This window comes from Linepithema humile, chromosome 1, assembly GCF_040581485.1.
Source record: "Linepithema humile isolate Giens D197 chromosome 1, Lhum_UNIL_v1.0, whole genome shotgun sequence".
NCBI classification, from domain to species: Eukaryota; Metazoa; Arthropoda; class Insecta; order Hymenoptera; family Formicidae; genus Linepithema; species Linepithema humile.
This window is the reverse complement of record NC_090128.1, coordinates 24475781-24496059: the sequence shown is the minus strand read 5'-3', so window position 1 is coordinate 24496059 and position 20279 is coordinate 24475781. Positions and strand designations below refer to the sequence as shown.

At 33.1% G+C, this 20279-nt stretch overlaps 4 protein-coding genes across 8 annotated transcripts in view; 3 read left to right on the top strand and 1 right to left on the bottom strand.

Annotated features, from left to right (window-relative positions):
- The window catches only part of LOC105669918 (neuroglobin-like), a 41124-nt gene extending 32169 nt beyond the window's left edge, over positions 1–8955 (top strand). For all 4 annotated transcript variants that reach the window (XM_012363137.2, XM_012363140.2, XM_067347129.1 and 1 more), the window contains exon 4: positions 785–8955. In XM_012363137.2, coding sequence (XP_012218560.1) covers positions 785–940 — 156 coding nt within the window. In that variant the 3' untranslated portion in view covers positions 941–8955. The remainder of the gene's footprint in view (positions 1–784) is intronic.
- Positions 1–18459, bottom strand: part of LOC105669909 (mediator of RNA polymerase II transcription subunit 12-like) — a 108179-nt gene extending 89720 nt beyond the window's left edge. The window contains exon 1 of the mRNA XM_012363113.2: positions 17905–18459. The gene's annotated coding sequence lies outside the window, so the exon portion shown is untranslated. The remainder of the gene's footprint in view (positions 1–17904) is intronic.
- Brms1 (breast cancer metastasis-suppressor 1-like protein) lies at positions 9185–11274 on the top strand. Of its 2 annotated transcripts, XM_067347124.1 has the most exons (4): positions 9185–9350; positions 9830–10015; positions 10165–10387; positions 10574–11274. In XM_067347124.1, exons 3-4 carry the CDS (start codon positions 10170–10172, stop codon positions 11046–11048), a joined length of 693 nt encoding a protein of 230 aa, XP_067203225.1. In that variant the 5' UTR covers positions 9185–9350; positions 9830–10015; positions 10165–10169; the 3' UTR covers positions 11049–11274. The 2 variants fall into 2 exon arrangements, with proteins under 2 accessions (XP_067203225.1, XP_012218552.1); XM_012363129.2 differs by lacking the exon at positions 9830–10015 and having other exon boundaries at positions 9186–9350.
- A 179-nt stretch (positions 18460–18638) lies between the features above and the next one.
- The window catches only part of LOC136997253 (uncharacterized), a 42117-nt gene continuing 40476 nt past the window's right edge, over positions 18639–20279 (top strand). The window contains exons 1-2 of the mRNA XM_067347778.1: positions 18639–19215; positions 19500–19543. Coding sequence (XP_067203879.1) covers positions 19154–19215; positions 19500–19543 — 106 coding nt within the window. The 5' untranslated portion in view covers positions 18639–19153. The remainder of the gene's footprint in view (positions 19216–19499; positions 19544–20279) is intronic.

The following is a 20279-nucleotide window of genomic DNA, read 5'->3' as shown; positions in this document are numbered from 1 at the left end:
TAAAAAATGCTTCATTCCAGTGCAATTGAAAAATATTTCATTCAAGTGCAATTAATTTGATGCATCAGAAGATAATTGCACAATTAAATACAATATAAGCATTTACAGTATTTTCATATGTTAAATATTTTTCGAATTTAACTTTGAAAATAACTCAATTAATATCATACCTAATTTTTTTTCAAATATAGTCAATTATTTTTTAACAAATAAGGTTGTTCTAAATTTTTTATCTTTTAAACGGAAAGATAAGATCAAATTATTTTTGCAATGCTGAGGGGTTAGAGGATCGTATCACGGAGCACCGTATTTATTCTGGGCATGAAATGCTTGTCCGCAGTTCCATTCCCTTGGCTTGAAATCAAATCCGGTTTACCCTCCTTTCGGGTCGCACAACCCATTGGCTTGGTCACTGTATAGTATTGATAATTCCTGTTGGACAATCTTACGAGGTCTATTGTGAAGGTTCGACGATCGCAGCACAATCGCTGATTCGATCGTCAAGCCTCGCATTGTCGCTTATCATACTGAAAATGGCTACACTCTCTTTTATATTCTAGATAATATATTCCATAGTTATAAAAAACGCAATTTTGAAGGAAATGCGTACCTTTTAAAATAACTAAATACTAATGATAAGATTTTCTCAATTTTGATTATTAGAATAAATTTTACAATACAGATTGCCGAAAGCAATAATTAATTCTTTATCGAACAATTATTTCAAATGTGCACCAGCAAAAGTATATTATTTTCACATACAATTAAAACGCTCTGCTTCCAGAAAATCGAGAAACCGTTCCTCGACGCGGTGGAGCGTACGCTGGAGGACCGATACTCGGAGAACGTGGAGAACATCTACAAGCTAACGATCAAATTCATCATCGAAACGCTGATCGACGGCTTCGACAAGGCACAGAGCGACAAAGCCAAGTCCTAGTTGTCCTAGTCCTGAGGATCCGGCACGCATGCGATCGCCCTCGATCCTGCGAGATATTGACAACCCTTGGTTCGCTCGGGAACCTCCGAAGCCTGGAACGGGAAAAAGCCAGCCGTCGCCGATTCCTCAGAAGACGACGATGGTATCGTCGTCTGTCTTTACGTCGATTTGCGCGGTGTCAATTCGTTTCTCCACGAAACTCCCGAGAAACGCGGATATGCGAGTACGGACGTTCACTGCGGACGTCGCTCGCGCCGGCCTGAGATCTTTTTCCCCCCTCAAACGGGTCTCGCCGTTAAACGTCTCCGGATATTAAAAACGATCCCAAAGTCAATCCATCGGGACTCCTTCACGAAACGCGCCGTGACGTGAGTGAAAGAGCCGCGCTATTTTCCCGACGGTCAAAGGGTTCTTAATAGTTCAACAACTCGACTCAGCAAATTTCAGTTAGTCGAATTTTCGATGTTATAGACAAAAGTGATTTCTACGACGCGGAAATCCAACAAACGTATAAAGACACCTAAAAATTCGGACGTTTTTTTAGATGTCTTTTTGCAGCAACATTTTAACACTTATGTGGTCTAGAAATATCCATTTATAAGAGTAAAAACGACGATTGATGTAAAACATATTCCTAAAGCATCCGCAATTGAACTCTATTGGTTTAAATTTCTTTTTTTTACATAATTTATGGATAATTTTGCAAACGTCAATTATGTCAAATCCAAACTTTCTCCTTGCCTTCATCCTCGTCATCCTTCATCCTTTCCCTACTTTTCATCTTTTCTTTCCTTTCATTTGTTAATTACGGAAAAAGTGGATTAAACTCAAACATAAAATATATTAATAATCGTGAAACCGATCCTTAAACGCTAAACGTAATTTGAAATTTATGTAAAATCTACCGGATAATTGATTGAAATTTTACAAATACATATTAGAAAACGTGGAGAAGAATTATTGGTCTTTTAAGAAATTATTGGTCTTTTAAGAAAACTTTACGTTTCAATTATTTTTATAAAATATCCAGTATATTAAACATAGACAACTCAGATAAAAATAAAAAAAATTCAATAATATAGTGTTTTTTTTTTTATCATATTTGTGCCAAATATGTTAAGTCAAGCTGAAAAAAAAAAAACGACATCAAAATTTATTCGATTCTCGTTAAACAAATATATTCTCCAAACAAAATAGATTTCAAAACTGGATTTCACAAATATGTTATTTAATTTTTTAAGTTACCTTCTATGACGTACATTTATAAAACATTTCAATGTAGTTTTATTCTTTTTATTATTCGCAATTTAATTTTCATTCGTCCGTAATGCGCTTTTTCCGATTTCGAAGACAATAGGTTCCGCAGAAGTAAAGCGCGAAATGATGCACGTCGTTATTGATCAGACGCAGAATTAGACGCAGGGAAGGAGAAGGGAGAGCCTTTCGCTCCTACAAGATCTTTTAAAGAGGATTACCTAAACGTAACTTTGATCACAATGATGTGATATTCCTCGCCATGAGAGTAGGATAAATCGAAATGAAGATCCTTATTGCGATACCATTACAAGCAAAGTGAGATTCGACTGGCTCCAGATGCTTGCACGAGTCCATTTTAAGAGTCGATTAAAGCATAAGAACTCTATTAACTCCTCACAAGTGTTATAATATCATCTAGTGTGCACGGATAATGACGACTCTTTCATACGGTTCATCAAGGACCGCGCGCAATTTCCTCCATATAATTAATTACGACTTTATGAGATTAAGCGTGCAAAAAAAGATGTTTCCATTCAGCCTCTTTTCCACGCATTTTGCCATGTCAAAAGCCTTTCATAGATAACGATTTTTCATTTTGCTAAATACATCAAGCTACTTTTACTCGCGCGGGGTGTAAAATACTCTCCGATGCTTTTGATGTTTTATAAATTCAGTAAAATTCAATGAATCAAATAAAAAATTTATATTGTTGCACGTGCTGCAAATTGGTTAACAATGTTTCAATTGGAAATATTCGTATTTAGCCTCATTTTGATAGGAAATGTAAAAGATATTAATCGTTATATATATATTCAATTAAAAAAAAAAAAAAAAATATCTATTTCTGCAGGCAGAAAAAGGCAAAAAGCATCATTTAATTTTAACCAATGATTATAAAAACGGTCCTATACAACGTATGCTCTCTTTGTAGTGATCAATTCAATTACACTGAGAAGTTTTTTACTTTTTTAAGTCGGGCATCGATGGACTGTCATCAATCAATATATTGTACAAATTGCTACCGTTCAACTATTCCTGATAATCGTATTACTCAATCCTCGCCAAACGGCGAAAGCGGATATTCGAAAATAATCCTGCGAATTTTGCGATTTTGATAATACCGCGATATTTACCAGGGATCTCGCGCCAACAGCATCTGGCAGGCACGAGATACGCTGGCATTTTAGACCCGCATTAAGCCGCGAATATGGGTTCAAATTTACCGGGACCGATTTCATACGCATTTCTGCTTTTCTGCTACGTACGTTCAATAATTGATACAAGCGCGCCGAACAGTCGATAGGCGCCGACTGCTACCTTTATATATCGCGGGGGGGGGGGGGGGAGAGCCTTGTGGATTACATAAGTCACGCAGGATACCTTACCGCAATGCGAGACCGAATGCGCCAGAATGCAAATGCGTATTGTCTCGAAACGAGGCCGCGATTTAATCGCAAAAATAGGGCAAAGGCGTTATCTTGCCTTTTTACGAGCATTAAACTCCTGGCGTTCTTTATACACGAAATTTATTTATTTAATGATGTAAAATTTGCCGTGCTCATTGCGAGTATAAAATATCATTGAAAATATTTATGGAAATGTCGGAACGCGTCGATTACAGTAACTTACAGGAGTTCTCCTCGCGCCGCGGTGTGATACATATTTTGACTTCGATCCACATCTGTGGTTATTGACATTTTAATGAAACGTCGCTGAGCCTGACATTTTCATGTTATTTTGTTGATTTAACACATAGAAAGCTGTAACAGTTATCGATGATCGCCGGTTGCACTAACGTGTCTCACTGATTTGCATATAAAATGCGACCGACTATATTTAGAAAGTTGTATGCACTGTTAATAAGAAGCCAATTAAACAAATACATTCATCAAAGATTGATTTACATACTGTATAATTGGACACAAATGCAATTAGTTAGACTTTTGCAAAATCGATCGAAATTTGCAAAGTGACAATATTGTCAAATTTAATCTTAACATTTGTACACAATTTTTTCCGATTCAGTTAAATTAAATTTTTGCTATTACTCGAATAAACAGTGGTGCAAATTTGTGCAAAGTTTAATTACGTAAAAGTTTTCAGAGAGAATATTTTTGAAGAAAATTCCAAATTTTGATAATGATCAAAATTTTATACATTTTCCAGAAATTTTACATATATTTGCTACAAGATATACTTAAGAATGCATACCGATAGATATGTTTGCGAGCTACTTCAAAGCCCCTCCATCTCTGTTTTATAGTAAAACAACATTGTATTAATATAAAAGCATGCGTGACCCGTATTCTTCGCTCGTCCGTCACGACATCGATTATAGCGATCGCAGATGACACATAAACGGAGAGACAAGCGGAAATTATTGATACACTTCAGATCGATTACGAGATTGTCATAGCAAAGGATTGAACTAGATTTTAAATGCCTAACAGAAGAGGATGCTTATTTTCAAATTCTTGGTAATTCCATCAACTTTCTATTTTTAATTTCTTTGCGACTAATGCATTACAAACGGCCAATAATAATCTATTAGATTTAATTTATTATTTTCATTACTACCATTGTTAAATATGCATTCTGTAATTTTTCAATTCTTCGGTACCTTTGAAAAGGAAGATCCGCTTATATTGTGTGCTACGGAAGGACTTCGTAACTTTTCACTTTGTACGTTGCACTTCGCTCCCTTTTTCAACTTTTATTTACATCAAAGTAAAGTAAAAAGCTGCGAAGTTGCTATATATCTGCGCGTTTGATTACTTTTCAGATACGATCAAATGCCTGATTTAGATTTTTGGTGATTCGCGTCGCACCGAGTTCGAGAAAGCGGCAGAACCCTTCGACCGTCAACGGAGAACTTGTATAAATTTTTACTCGTATCGTAAGGCATAGGAAAAAAATGTGGACTCTAGGGTAATGGGCCCTTTGCGCAATGTCAATTTCCTAGGAAGTCTCGGGAAGGCAGAAAAAGCCTCTCCGTCTCTGTATCTTCCTCGCCGTCTTTATCTATCTCTATTTCTCTCTGAGGTCGACTCTCGCTCATATTATTCTCTATGCAAGTCGGTGAAATCGTTACATTCTTCGAAAAAGATCGCAACACGCCCATGCCGACTGCGGGGAACGTGGTTTACAAGGTAACATTCCAAAAATTTGACACGCAAATCAATTTATTAAAAACCGTATACGTGCGTCATATTTTATTTATCATAATTACCGTCAAAAAGCTTTTTTTTGTTTCATAATAATTATCATAACATAATTAAAATGTAAAATTAATTTTATCATTGCAAATCGCATTATCATATTTATTCTAATTAGGCCTAAACAGTTTTGAAAGAAACTTTCTTAGACAAAAAATTGTAATTTAAATAGAAGAAAAATTTTATATGACACTATCAAGACACTTTTTAAAAATTTATGATATTTGAAGATGAGTTACCTAGTAAATATACGTCACATTGCAGGATCATTTTGAACGTCAGACATAGTTTCGTGCAAAAGATAGAAAACTAAGAATAGTGTCCTACTTGTTCTGCAATTTTATCTGCGTGTTCTCCTTTAAACGAGAATGATCATTAATATTTTCGCGGCGTGAGACAAAGACGAGTTGCGTCACGAAGAAGAAAAAATGTGAAATTTCGTTTTCATCTTGATGTTGCATTTAGCAGTTCGCTCTCTATTAGACCGATATATTACGGCTCGTCCTCTCAGTCATTAACTTTATTAACCGTCGAACCACGTATAATCAAACTAACCATCATACACAGGGCAACTTTCTGCGGGACTATAAACGACGTAAATAACGAGCGTGCCGCGAAATCGATTTTCCAGCGAAGACGCGGCACGACACAAAGTTTTTTGCGGTACCACACTTCGAGTACACTAAGCGCTGAAGTCTCGTGTCTGGTGCAAAATGGCAATTTCCATCTTAGACTTAAATTATTATTCACACTCGACACGCGACTCGACAGGAGATTAATATTTAGCGTGCCCGAAATATACTATCGTAAGAAGTCTCTAATAGGGAGGAGTTTTTTCTACGTTGTACTTTAAGTACGTTAAGTATAAACGTTGAACGCTAAATTGCCGTAATTTCATTTGAAACACATCATTCATTTTTATGTTAGTTTAATATTCAAAACACTATTGCAAAAATTCTCTAATAATAGTAAGTTTTTGCAATTCTATATTTTTAATATGACAAACGCGTCAAAATGCCATATTTTTTTTATAAGCGATGAATATTTTTATTTTAGCGTTTAAAGCAAACGTTATTGCTATTGCCAAAGCATTTAACATGATACTTTTGAGAATGCGATCCGGTATGTCACGTTCCACAGTCGTTTTTCGCTCGCCGAAAATGGCAAATCTGCTTCCTCAGAGAGAAAGAGTGCGTGTGTTCAATAGCGAAAAACAGAGAATAAAAAAAAAATCGTGCAAAGGATGCGTTGCACTCAAGCGTCAATCGCGAGTACATTCGTGAAAATCGCAAGTGACTTACACGAATGGTCGCACGCGCACCCGATGTGAACGCACCCTTACTTACCGAGACTAAAATCGATCGACAAATTAGATAAGGTAATAGCGCTTCCGCGGTTCGCGACATTCTTCGTCGTTCAGGTTCGTAAATATCCGTTGTAATTATACTACGCAGGGAGAGAACTAATTTGGCGGACAAAATTGGCAGTTACCTCCGTTCAAGCAAATTTTGAATCAACAAATTATAATTAACGGAATTATTAGTTGATTTAATAATTGTAATTATGCAATTAGCGCAATTGTGCAATTGTGCAATTAGTGCAATAAAATTTACTGATGTATTAACGCGCAATTTGTTCAATTAATGTGATATTTATATGGAGGACAGCATCGTCACATTTATCTCAAGTAATTGTTTCCTCGATACGATTTTTTATTCCTCCAATCCGTTCTTTTTATTCATCGTAAGATATGTACACTGCTAAATAAGTCCATCGGTTAATAATTATTGAATGTATACTTATTTTGCGATCTTATAAAGTAATGCAGTTCATATTTCTTCGAAAACAAGAATGTAATATTGTTAATTATTGTTCATTGGGATTATTCATTATTATACAACGGCTAGTAGACTGACAGATATAAGTGAGTACTATACATTTTAATTATACATATAATTAATGGTTAATATAAAACCATTAACACAATTAAAATTGTTGATTTTATCAAGGGATTGCATTGTCCTATTTAGCCAAGGCTTTTATATATCTCTCTTGATTCTGCTACCAAGTCAAAACCTTCACTCTTTGGAGCTAGTTTTTATTTTTTTTGCACCGTGTTATATCTTACAAATATTATGTAAAATCAACAAAAATTAAAACATTTAAATCGATATGTAAAAAATAATTGTGACGATAATATTATTTTTACTCAACGAAAAGAGATAGATTATCGACATGCTTAAGCAATCATTTAGTGCATTTACCCTTACCGTTGATTTGCATTTCAGTTTTTATTACCGCGATATCAGCGCATATCACATAGTCGTTCAAAACCAGCGACTTCTTTCCGGCGAACCGCGATTGCGCCGCGATAAATGTTGCATGAAATGAATATTAAGAGTCTATATAAAGCCGTCGCCGCACGAGAGGATAGCGGACCACACCGAGCGCCTTTTTCATTCTTTTCTCGCGATGCCAAAATGTAACTTGAGGACTTTGTCAGGCGTCAATTTCCGAAACAAACAGTATCGATCGCTTAAGTATCATATTGAAGCAATCAAGCGATAACTCTCAACGTGAAACAGAAAACAAGTGACAGAAGAGATATAGGATAGAAGAAATTTGATATATAATCAAAGAATAATTGTAAAAAAAATAAATAAATTAGAGTAAGAGTGGACTAAATTCGTAATTTATTAAGTCTATTTTTAAAGTTTTATTTAAAACAGACTTCAGAATTATGATTTTATTCCATTTTTCTCCTAAATTTTTCAAATAATAAAACAAATGATACAAATAATAATAGTCTATTATTATTTCAATATAAAATTAAATACGAAATGCATCAATATTTGAAGTTTTATCGACATTTTTTTCTTACTCTGCTTTTCTGCTTCAAAACTGCCAAGTTCTAGATATAAGTTTACTACGTTTTTTACGACGTATATTTGACAAGAAATATCTATCTTTTGATGAAAACAAATAAAAGAATAATATCACTAAAATTCAAGAAAAATAACTTTCATATTTTTCTTTCTTTGTCTTCTGTCAACAATTTTAAGATCGATTATATATGAATTAGGTGGAGATATTTGTCGATCCGTCAACGTCCTCGAAGGATATTTTGGACACTTTACACTTTATCCCGAAGATTTAAGGGCTACCGAAAAACCGTGCGACACATCACATCTGCACAATCGTCCCGTGTGCGACGGACGCTTAAAACAAAATAAAAGAAAAAAGGAGAATAGAAAAAAAAAAAAAAAGAAACAATTTCGTACGGAACAAAATGCACAAAACGAGCTGTACCTTCTCTTCTCGCAGAAACTGAAAGACCTATTTAACCGAAAGTCTTCATGGAACGCGCAGGAAGCACACGAGAAATATATATTATTATATAAATATATATGAGATATAATTGCTAGTATATACCTTGCAGTTATGCGAATGTTGCATTGTCTATCTGTTTGTTCCATACAGATCCAGATGTATTATTGTATCCGATGGAGTATTATATATTAAAATATATACTATATATCTATATATCTATATATCTATATATATATATTAAGCGCTCCATTATAGTTCTTCCGCATCCCAGTATACAAGTCCAATAATTTAGATTATTTTTTATTTTTTTTTTTAATGAGGATTATAATTTGTTTCAATCATACTTTGAAAAGCTTGAATTGAATTGAAATAATCGCGGTTGTAGCATCTACTATAGCATGCACTACTGCGTTTGCGCAAAGTATATTCTGTTATTTTCTTATCTGCTTGCTCACAACGTCACAACCACAACATAAATGGCCGCTCATGCGTAGAGCTATCATCGTAAACCGCCAAATAAGTGATAGAATAACATTTCCAGAATTGTTCAAAGAAATTTAAAACCGTCAGCTAGTCAGTGTTGAATTTTGTGTTGGTTCGACGACAAAGTAAGTCACACAGCAAGTATCTATGCAACTCAGAATTTAGATCTGTTTACGATACATATAAAAGAATTCACAAATATGTAATGTGTGTTTCTCGCCGATTTAGAGTAAATTATATATTATTATATATTTTAGAAATTAGAATGTGAAAATTGCAATTAAAATCGTCATTCGATACTATTAAATAATCAAAATAAGTTGATTTAGATTGCCCAAGACATGATAGATTTCATAACCTTAACATATGACATTTTTATTTATTTGACAATATCAAGCGACAATTTTAATTATTACATTCTTATATTACATGAAATACACACGCAGAAAAAATTTTGTTGAAGAAATCGATATTCTGTGCTTTTATTATAAAACAAATTTTTGGAAACTTGGAACTTCAACCATGCTGTTATTTTCATAATAATGCTGTTGTTGGATTGTATGATTTTATTGTGCATTATTAATATATGAATTCTAATTTCCAGTCATATTATTGATACTATTTCCGTATATGATGGATACGATATATACGATGTATACAATAATGAAACATAGATTACATCACTAACGGATCCTGATGTCGATAATAGGGGGGATTTTGACCTGCTTTAATGCATTTTTTACCAAGATTCTTGAAACGGATCCAGCAAAATTGATTTTTTTTGGAAAGGGGGGGTTTTAACCCCAAACCTCTCCCCCCCCCCCCCCCCAGGATCCGCTAGTGGATTACATTATGTGTTCTAAACTTCTTATACTTTTCTTTAAGTATATTAAATATCATATAAGAAACATATATATAAGCAGATAAATTTGTTCACAGTATAAATGCCTAGCGTTAAGGATGAATCTGAAGCAGAAGGGGAAGAAATGTCACATGATAGTAACGAAAGTAATCAGAGCTCTGCATCATGTGACAGTAGCGCTGAACATACTGACAGTGATGATTCTTCAGAAATGGATGAAGATGAGTGTGAGAGGAGACGGAACGAATGTATGGAAAACTTATTAGATTTAGAAAGGCAATTTACTCTTCTTAAGGAACAGTGAGTATATCATATTGTATTGTTTACAATTGTGCAATAATTTAAATGAGCACATTTCTCATTTGAGTTTACTTACATGAAGTATATTATATCAAAATTGCAAGAAATTATTACAGCTATAAAGCTTTTAAAGATTCAAAAAGTTCAATATAAATACACATTTTAATTGGTTGCTGTTTATTTCAGATTGTATCGAGAAAGAATCACGCAAGTTGACACAAAGCTAGGAGAAGTTCGTGTTGGAAAATCTGAAGAATACCTAATACCACTAGAGCGCTTAAAGGAAAACATGAAAACAAAAACGGAAGTAGCTGGTATACTAAAGAATTACAGGTTACAAAATATCCAAAATAAATTCCAAGCAGAAGAACAGGCTGCCTTACAGAATTTTGAAAGTGAAAAAGGTTTAATCTGGGATTACATCCATAATGATCTCCAAGATAAAATTCGTCGTTTAGAGGAAGATAGAAATAATGTGGATATACATGCGGATTTATGGCTCAACACGACTGGCAGAAGACGCAGAAACCACACAGAGAGAAGACGAGCAGTTTCTGTCTCAGGTCCCTATATCGTTTATATGCTCAATGACGCAGATATACTGGAAGATTGGGCATTAATAAAGAAAAGCCTAAGTAGTCGGAAAGCGGAAATTATGTAATTCTTGGGGAGTGTCAAAGAACGGCTGAAAATACTTCCAATATTAATATTATGCGCTCATCTTCAACACGAACAGATTTTGGAAATTATCAATCTTTAGATATATCAGGAAATTGTGTGAAAATGGAAATGAAACTGAGGCATTTCCAGTTCTAGTATTTATTGCGCGTCTGATGTCTGTACAGTGTGCCTTGGAAAGAATAAAATATCAAATTTGCCAAAATGTACTTCTGGTACACTAATACAGAAGACTTATATACACATGACTGTGTTGCCACACAAAAGACCAATTCTTAATTCAGAAAAAAAAATCGTAAAATTGTATATTAGCTTTAATTAATTAAAAAAATTATTATATTATGAACAAAATAATTGCATTAATATATTTTATCAGAAATAATTGATTTCTATATTTGGTATATTTAACGTTTTCTTCTAATTTTCTTCTAATTTTGTATATACTGTCTTGTTTTACGTTTATTTGTTCTTTTCAAATCAAAAAATAGAATAGATTTTTCTATTCTCCTATCTAAATAATTTTATTTTCCTAGAATTATCCAATTGTAAATTATGTCATTGCCTTAATTTTTCTTATCAAGAAAATGTATGAAAATGTTTCTTTTCAAATTGTAAAATATCAATATATATCAACAGATAATAGTATTTGCTTCCATAGATTTTTATTGGCAAAATTAATTTATGCATATTATTTTCAAAAATTACATTTTTACAATAAAAATCCATGGAAGCACTATTATCTGTATACAGTAAGTGTATACAGATAACTATATATATATATATATATATATATATATATATATATATATATATATATATATAGATATATAGAGATATAAAATTTGTGTAAAAAATTAAATGGTAAAAATTTGGAACGTTTTACTATTAAAGTAGCAAGAAAATAATTTTGCATTGTTATTTATTTGTAAAAATAAATGAAAAATAGATCGCATATATATATTTAAATAATAAATAAATAATTGTACTCACCAGCCCTAGTTGATTATATTGCTGTTTTTTCTGCGCTGCAAGATCCGCCTTATAATTAGTCAATTCGCGTCAATTCCATATATGTGATGTATGAACACTCGTATACTTGCAGTTAGTCTTACACACACACACACATACCCTATCGAACAAACTGCGCGCATTTTACTTCTACGAAAATTACAATTGCAAGAAAAATCATGGTGCAAATTCATCACGCTGCGGTATACAAAATGCAAACACAAAATAAAACGCACCATGTAACGACCACCGTGAGGCGTCCACACACATAATTGTGTGGATATTATCACTTTGCACATTCGCGAGTCGACATTTTATACATACTCCCGATAAACGAAAAGCGATAACCAACATGGCGGTTACGCAGAGATTGTGATATACAGACAACAATAATTATATTTTATACGATTCTAACAAGCTGAATTTTCAATAAACTACATCTTATAATAAATATACCGTCTTTTGATCTTCTTTAGCGATTTTGGAATTAAATCCTTGTAGTCGTTGGCATTGCCGCCATTTCTATTCATGTAACAACAACGATCGACAAAACACCGTTAATCGCGAATATCCGCGTTAAATAATACGTTTTGACAATTGCCAATCACTTCAATCAACATTTTTGATAAAAATTTGTACTTATTATGTACTAATTAATACGGATTAATGTAGATGAAATACGCAACTAATTGCAAAGCGTTCGCGCTACACTTTCCGAATAGATGCATCAAACGTGAATGATGATGACCAGAAGAGTGCGCTGCATATTCTTTTCTATCGGTTACTGCGCGTGTAATCTTATCGGCGGTCAATAGAATAGAGTGTATAGTAATCGGTAAGGTAAGACACACAGTGCACTCTTTTGGCCGCTATGATGTTCTCTCAACGCGTCCATTTTGGACACGAAACATAAATATTTTGCAATTAGTTGCATATTCATATTAATCTAGATTAATCAGTGCCTTGCAAGTGTGAATTCTTGTCAAAAGTGTCGATTAAAGTCACGGACAATTGTTAGAAACTGTTTACTTCCGGTGTTCGCAACTAATAACGCTTTGTCGATCGTTTGGCAACAGGATCGCGGTGTGAAATAGGTTACAATGCTAATAAATATAAATTTTAATGATTCTTACATTCTTAAAATCTTGAGCCGGCTACGTAAGCTAATAATGAGATGGTAGTTTTCTACCAAGAGACACAAGTCGACACAAGTATCACTCTGTTCGATATTCAATGAGCAACAGAAAGAATAAAGGCGGGAGCACAGACTTTTGCATAAAGCATAACGCATAAGCATAAGGAAATTGATTGGTCCGTTTCCTTATGCATTTGCTTATGCTTATATATAGACCAATCAATTTCCTTATGCTTATGCGTTATGCTTTATGTAAAAGTCTGTGCTCCGGCCTTAATACTTTTGTGTCAACTTGTGTCCCTTGCTGGAGAACAATTAATAGTTAGATAATTATTTGTGTAGACATACAATGCGTTTTATCTCATTTTGTGTATCGCGACATAGTAAATTTGTGATGTTACTCTGTAATTTTCATAGCAAAGTGACTAATTATGTGTGACTAATTATTAGTGAATTTTTTTTCGACTTTCATCAATTTCATCAATTTGTCGATGAAGCTAATATAAAGCAATTTAAGGTGGAATCTATAGCGGATGGAGCAAACAGCAATATTCCAGCTAGTGAGTAATTATTTGTTTATAACTTAAATATGTACATAGCTATAAAAATACACATAATTATATTTTGTATTTGTTAAATATTTATTGTAAGAAGTTTAAAAGTATCAAAATGTTCATATATTATGTACGCATGAAATACTTATAGAATCTAACCTGTACTAACCCTAGACAACATGCTAACCTTAAGGTATCTTTTCACGCTGACGTTTGATGCTCAATTTCAGCTAGCTCGATTTCTGTTAGAATACACACACATCCGACGACTAAAAATAACCAACTATTACAATAGTTTTTGATCACAATATCTTTTAACGCTGAAATTAAGTTGGAATTGAGCGTGGAGCGTCAGCGTGAAAAGGTACCTTTAAGGACATCTGAAAGACGTCATTTTTTTCTGACGCCTTTTGAACGTCTTTTAGATGTTTTTAAGATTTACATATTGTCTGGGACTCCTCCATTTTAAGACATAATAAATCTATGAAATATGTCTATTTGTAATAATGCATTATTATATTTTTATCTAAAGTTTTTTAGCTTATTTAATCCATTTGGTATTACATTCATAGATCAATTACCTCAATATTAAAATATATGGATTATGCCTATATGAAGTTAGCCCCCCATTTTTCGATTTTGAATATTTTTTTAGTTGTTCTAGGTTGTTCTACGTTTGTTCTATATTGTTCCAAAGTTATGAGCAAAAAAATCGAAAAACATGACGGGAAAAGCAAAAAAACGATTTATTTTTGTGGCCACCCATTTTTTAAAAAATTCAAATTTTTTTGCTGTTCTGGATTGTTCTAATTGTTCTAAACATTGTTCTAAAATATTAATATCCTTAAAAAAGAATTTAAAAAGATATAGCAAAAAATAGCATTAAGCGTCCAAATAGTATTTTTACATTTATCGCTATTATTATATTATGTTTTGACACCAAATTACATATTTAAGCTAAAAACGAATAGAACAACCCAGAACAACTCTCAGTTTCACCAGAACAATCATATAAAAGGCACTTTACTCTTGAAGGTAGAGAATTATTTTGTCTTTTTCGACCGATAATGTTACATCAGCGACACTAAAACCTAGAACAATGAGAAATAGACACAGAACAATCCGGAACAACTCTCAGTTTTGTCAGAACAAACGTTTAAAGAGCACTTTACTCTTGAAGGTAGAGAATTATTTTGTCTTTTTCGACCGATAATATTACATCAGCGACACTAAAACCTAGAACAATGAGAAATAGACACAGAACAATCCGGAACAACTCTCAGTTTTGTCAGAACAAACGTTTAAAGAGCACTTTACTCTTGAAGATAGAGAATTATTTTGTCTTTTTCGACCGATAATGTTACATCAGCGACACTAAAACCTAGAACAATGAGAAATAGACACAGAACAATCCGGAGCAACTCTCAGTTTTGTCAGAACAAACGTTTAAAGAGCACTTTACTCTTGAAGATAGAGAATTATTTTGTCTTTTTCGACCGATAATGTTACATCAGCGACACTAAAACCTAGAACAATGAGAAATAGACACAGAACAATCCGGAACAACTCTCAGTTTTGTCAGAACAAACGTTTAAAGAGCACTTTACTCTTGAAGGTAGAGAATTATTTTGTCTTTTTCGACCGATAATATTACATCAGCGACACTAAAACCTAGAACAATGAGAAATAGACACAGAACAATCCGGAACAACTCTCAGTTTTGTCAGAACAAACGTTTAAAGAGCACTTTACTCTTGAAGATAGAGAATTATTTTGTCTTTTTCGACCGATAATGTTACATCAGCGACACTAAAACCTAGAACAATGAGAAATAGACACAGAACAATCCGGAGCAACTCTCAGTTTTGTCAGAACAAACGTTTAAAGAGCACTTTACTCTTGAAGATAGAGAATTATTTTGTCTTTTTCGACCGATAATGTTACATCAGCGACACTAAAACCTAGAACAATGAGAAATAGACACAGAACAATCCGGAACAACTCTCAGTTTTGTCAGAACAAACGTTTAAAGAGCACTTTACTCTTGAAGGTAGAGAATTATTTTGTCTTTTTCGACCGATAATATTACATCAGCGACACTAAAACCTAGAACAATGAGAAATAGACACAGAACAATCCGGAACAACTCTCAGTTTTGTCAGAACAAACGTTTAAAGAGCACTTTACTCTTGAAGATAGAGAATTATTTTGTCTTTTTCGACCGATAATGTTACATCAGCGACACTAAAACCTAGAACAATGAGAAATAGACACAGAACAATCCGGAGCAACTCTCAGTTTTGTCAGAACAAACGTTTAAAGAGCACTTTACTCTTGAAGATAGAGAATTATTTTGTCTTTTTCGACCGATAATGTTACATCAGCGACACTAAAACCTAGAACAATGAGAAATAGACACAGAACAATCCGGAGCAACTCTCAGTTTTGTCAGAACAAACGTTTAAAGAGCACTTTACTCTTGAAGGTAGAGAATTATTTTGTCTTTTTCGACCGATAATATTACATCAGCGACACTAAAACCTAGAACAATGAGAAATAGACACAGAACAATCCGGAACAACTCTCAGTTTTGTCAGAACAAACGTTTAAAGAGCACTTTACTCTTGAAGATAGAGAATTATTTTGTCTTTTTCGACCGATAATGTTACATCAGCGACACTAAAACCTAGAACAATGAGAAATAGACACAGAACAATCCGGAACAACTCTCAGTTTTGTCAGAACAAACGTTTAAAGAGCACTTTACTCTTGAAGATAGAGAATTATTTTGTCTTTTTCGACCGATAATGTTACATCAGCGACACTAAAACCTAGAACAATGAGAAATAGACACAGAACAATCCGGAGCAACTCTCAGTTTTGTCAGAACAAACGTTTAAAGAGCACTTTACTCTTGAAGGTAGAGAATTATTTTGTCTTTTTCGACCGATAATATTACATCAGCGACACTAAAACCTAGAACAATGAGAAATAGACACAGAACAATCCGGAACAACTCTCAGTTTCACCAGAACAAACATATAAAAGGCACTTTACTCTTGAAGGTAGAGAATTATTTTGTCTTTTTCGACCGATAATGTTACATCAGCGACACTAAAACCTAGAACAATGAGAAATAGACACAGAACAATCCGGAACAACTCTCAGTTTTGTCAGAACAAACGTTTAAAGAGCACTTTACTCTTAAAGGTAGAGAATTATTTTGTCTTTTTCGACCGATAATGTTACACCAGCGACACTAAAACCTGGAACAATGAGAAATAGACACAGAACAATCCGGAACAACTCTCAGTTTTGTCAGAACAAACGTTTAAAGAGCACTTTACTCTTGAAGGTAGAGAATTATTTTGTCTTTTTCGACCGATAATGTTACATCAGCGATTAGTGTCGATTAGTGTTTTTTTTGAATTTTTTTATTTTTTTAAATATAAGAGTAAAGTGCTCCTATTATTAAGGTTCGAAGCGCTCAGACCAATATATAAAAAGTTTTCGCTATTTTTTGTATCACCGATCGAAAATTTTTGAAGTCCCGAAGAGTGAGAAATTTTTTTGGAATTTTGATTATTTTATTGGAGTTCCGGGTAGCACCTCAAGAGTTCTAACGATAATTATTAAGGTTCAAAGCGCTCAGACCAATATATAACAAGTTCTCGCTATTTTTCGTATCACCGATTAAGAAAATATTCTAAGTTCCAATAAGAATAAAATTTTTTTGGAATTTTAATTTTTTTGTTAGAGTTCTGGGTAGCACCTCAAGAGTTCTACAAATAATTCTAATGATATTTTCAATTATTTCCGACGATTAAGCTGTTATCGTCAATTTTGTGATAACGTTTTGTGAAGTTAGCACCCCATACTTTCAATAATTGATTTTTTTGTCTAATTTGCCGGAACTATTTATAAGTTTTATGGAGAACTCTAGAACTCTTTGGGGTGCATTCAGAACTCTAAAAAAAAAATTGATTTTTTTTTAAATGGGGTGCCAACTTCACAGAGGTTTCTATATGAATTGTTTATATTACATAATAATGCAAAACGCAATTAGTGTGGAATAAATAATTAATATATATATATCTCGAGAAAATAATAAATATTTAGTAAATTGATGATAAATTACTTACATCACCGTTGCTCCGCCGATGCCCGATGCCCCCTGGGCCTCCTCCTCCTCTCTGATCCGTGATGATTGTTCTTTATGGCCCTACACAACACTCGCGAAATTACGATTGCGCGGACTTTGTCATCATGACAAAGAAAAACTCGAAAAACGCACAAACCTCGTTCGACATTCACAGAACTCAAAACAGACAGCGATGATAAAGGAAAATAAAAAATGTTATTAATTTGACTGTCGCGGCTATGTTACATCTACACTACTTTTGTAAACTCTCCCCGCTTTATATAATGAAAAATATCACACGTTAGCATTTTAGAGCGTTAGAGTTTTGCTATTTCGTATTACAAATTATTAGATAAAGATTTATTATTTAAGGAAAATAAAATACGCGAGCTAAATTTATAAAGATGTACATCCGCGAAATTAAATATCATTAATCGCGATATAAGTAGTCGTGTGAATTGTGGATTGATAATTATTCGTAATAAAAAAATGTTCTAATTGTTGTTAATACGGTTTAAAATAATGAGATTTGTACAATAACGTAAAAATACGGAACGATTGCTACTAGCGTTTGTTCTGTTCACGCGCTAATGTGCGAATGGGGTAGCAAGGTGATATAGTACGGACAAACGCGCAAAAGCGCCGCGTCGTGAGTTAGTACCGAAATTCCTTTCTCGTGACGTAGTTGTTTACGTGCGCGTATCCTTCGCTGCCTCATTCGTACAATACACGTGAACGGAGCAAACGGTAGCGGCAATCCGTATTTTTCCGTTACAAATCACGTTATCTTAAACCGTATTCACGAACAATTGGAACGTTTTTTTATTACGAATAATTATCAATTCACAATTCGCGTGACTAATTACATTGCAATTAACGATATTTTATTTCGCGGATGTACATTTTCACAAATTTAGTTCGCATATTTTATTCATTTATTACACGTGTAATTAATCTTTTTAATTATTTGTAATTTAAAATAGTAAAGTGCTCTAACACTTTAAAATACTAACGTGTATTATTTTTCATGTATATAAAGCGCGGAGAGCTTACAAAAGTAGTGTAGGTGTAACATAGCCGCGACAGTCAAAATAACAACGCAGTTTTGATTTTCCTTTATTGTCGCTCTCTGTCTGAGCTCTGTGAATGTCGAACGAGGTTTGTGCGTTTTTCGAGTTTTTCTTTGTCATGATGACAAAGTCCGCGTAATCGTAATTTCGCGAGTGTGTGTTGGGCCATAAAGAACAACCATGATAGATCACAGAGAGGAGGAGGCCCAGGGAGCATCGGGCATCGGCGGAGCAACGATGATGTAAGTAATTTATTATAATTATTTGTTTTTTATAATCTACAAAATTTATTGATTTCTATATTGATTATATTTTGCATTATTGTGTAACACAATATGCGTAATATATTAATATAATAATAATAAAATATTTGAGACTTAAAATATATTTAATTAGATTTTTCAGCAATTATAACTTTTTCATTAAATATTTTGAGAAACAAATAAGAAATTTAATGCAATAATTATTCTTATAACATTTATTATTTTTATTGTTACTATAATCAGAATATATTTGTATTTTTCAGATCAACATACGTACTACAACTCCGCTGTTGCGCATGCTGTGACGGTAAGTCGAGTTCAAAAATAATCATTTCTTTATTACTGAGGTAATGAATCTACGAATGAATATGTCAGATATGTATATACTCTTGAATTAAGTATGATGCATTAAAAAAAGATGAAAAACATTAAAAATATTGAAAATAGATTTCATAGATTTATTACTTTAAAATGGATAAACCTAATACAAAGTATACAGACACGTATCAAATGACAATGTTGAAAAATAGATTTGGCAAAATAATAAAGTTCTAAAATAAATTTAAAAATCTTTAAAATAAATTAAATAGCGCTATTGAACACAGAACTTAACAGAGATTTCACGAAAAATGACACAAAATATTTATTCTTAGCTTTCTCTTTGCTGTGTCTTTATGTGTCATTAGTTCTCACAAAAATTGATATTAATGTCAGTCGAAAATAAGGACCATTGAAATTTAATTTTCTTCTATTAAATAATTACGAAATAACAAGCACAATCATGCACGATACTTATGATGCGACATGCACACTATTATTATTTATTCAATATTTAAATATGTACATAATTGTGATAGCATACAATTACAATTACATATATGTAAAAGCTGTACAATGCTGTTGACATTTATTTCGCATTTTTAAATTAAGTTGTAACACAGGTATTTTTTCTCCAACTTTTCGCAAATAATGTTAAGTTTGAATCAGACGATAGATTGCAATTTGAATTTAAAAGGTACAGGGATTATAATACACACAATTTT

Excerpts from the sequence above, each read along its gene's own strand:
- Brms1 (XM_067347124.1), top strand. The coding sequence starts at position 10,170 with ATGCCTAGCGTTAAGGATGAATCTGAAGCAGAAGGGGAAGAAATGTCA. Across the intron at positions 10,388-10,573 it reads TTTACTCTTCTTAAGGAACA|ATTGTATCGAGAAAGAATCA; the intron begins GTGAGTATATCA and ends TGTTTATTTCAG.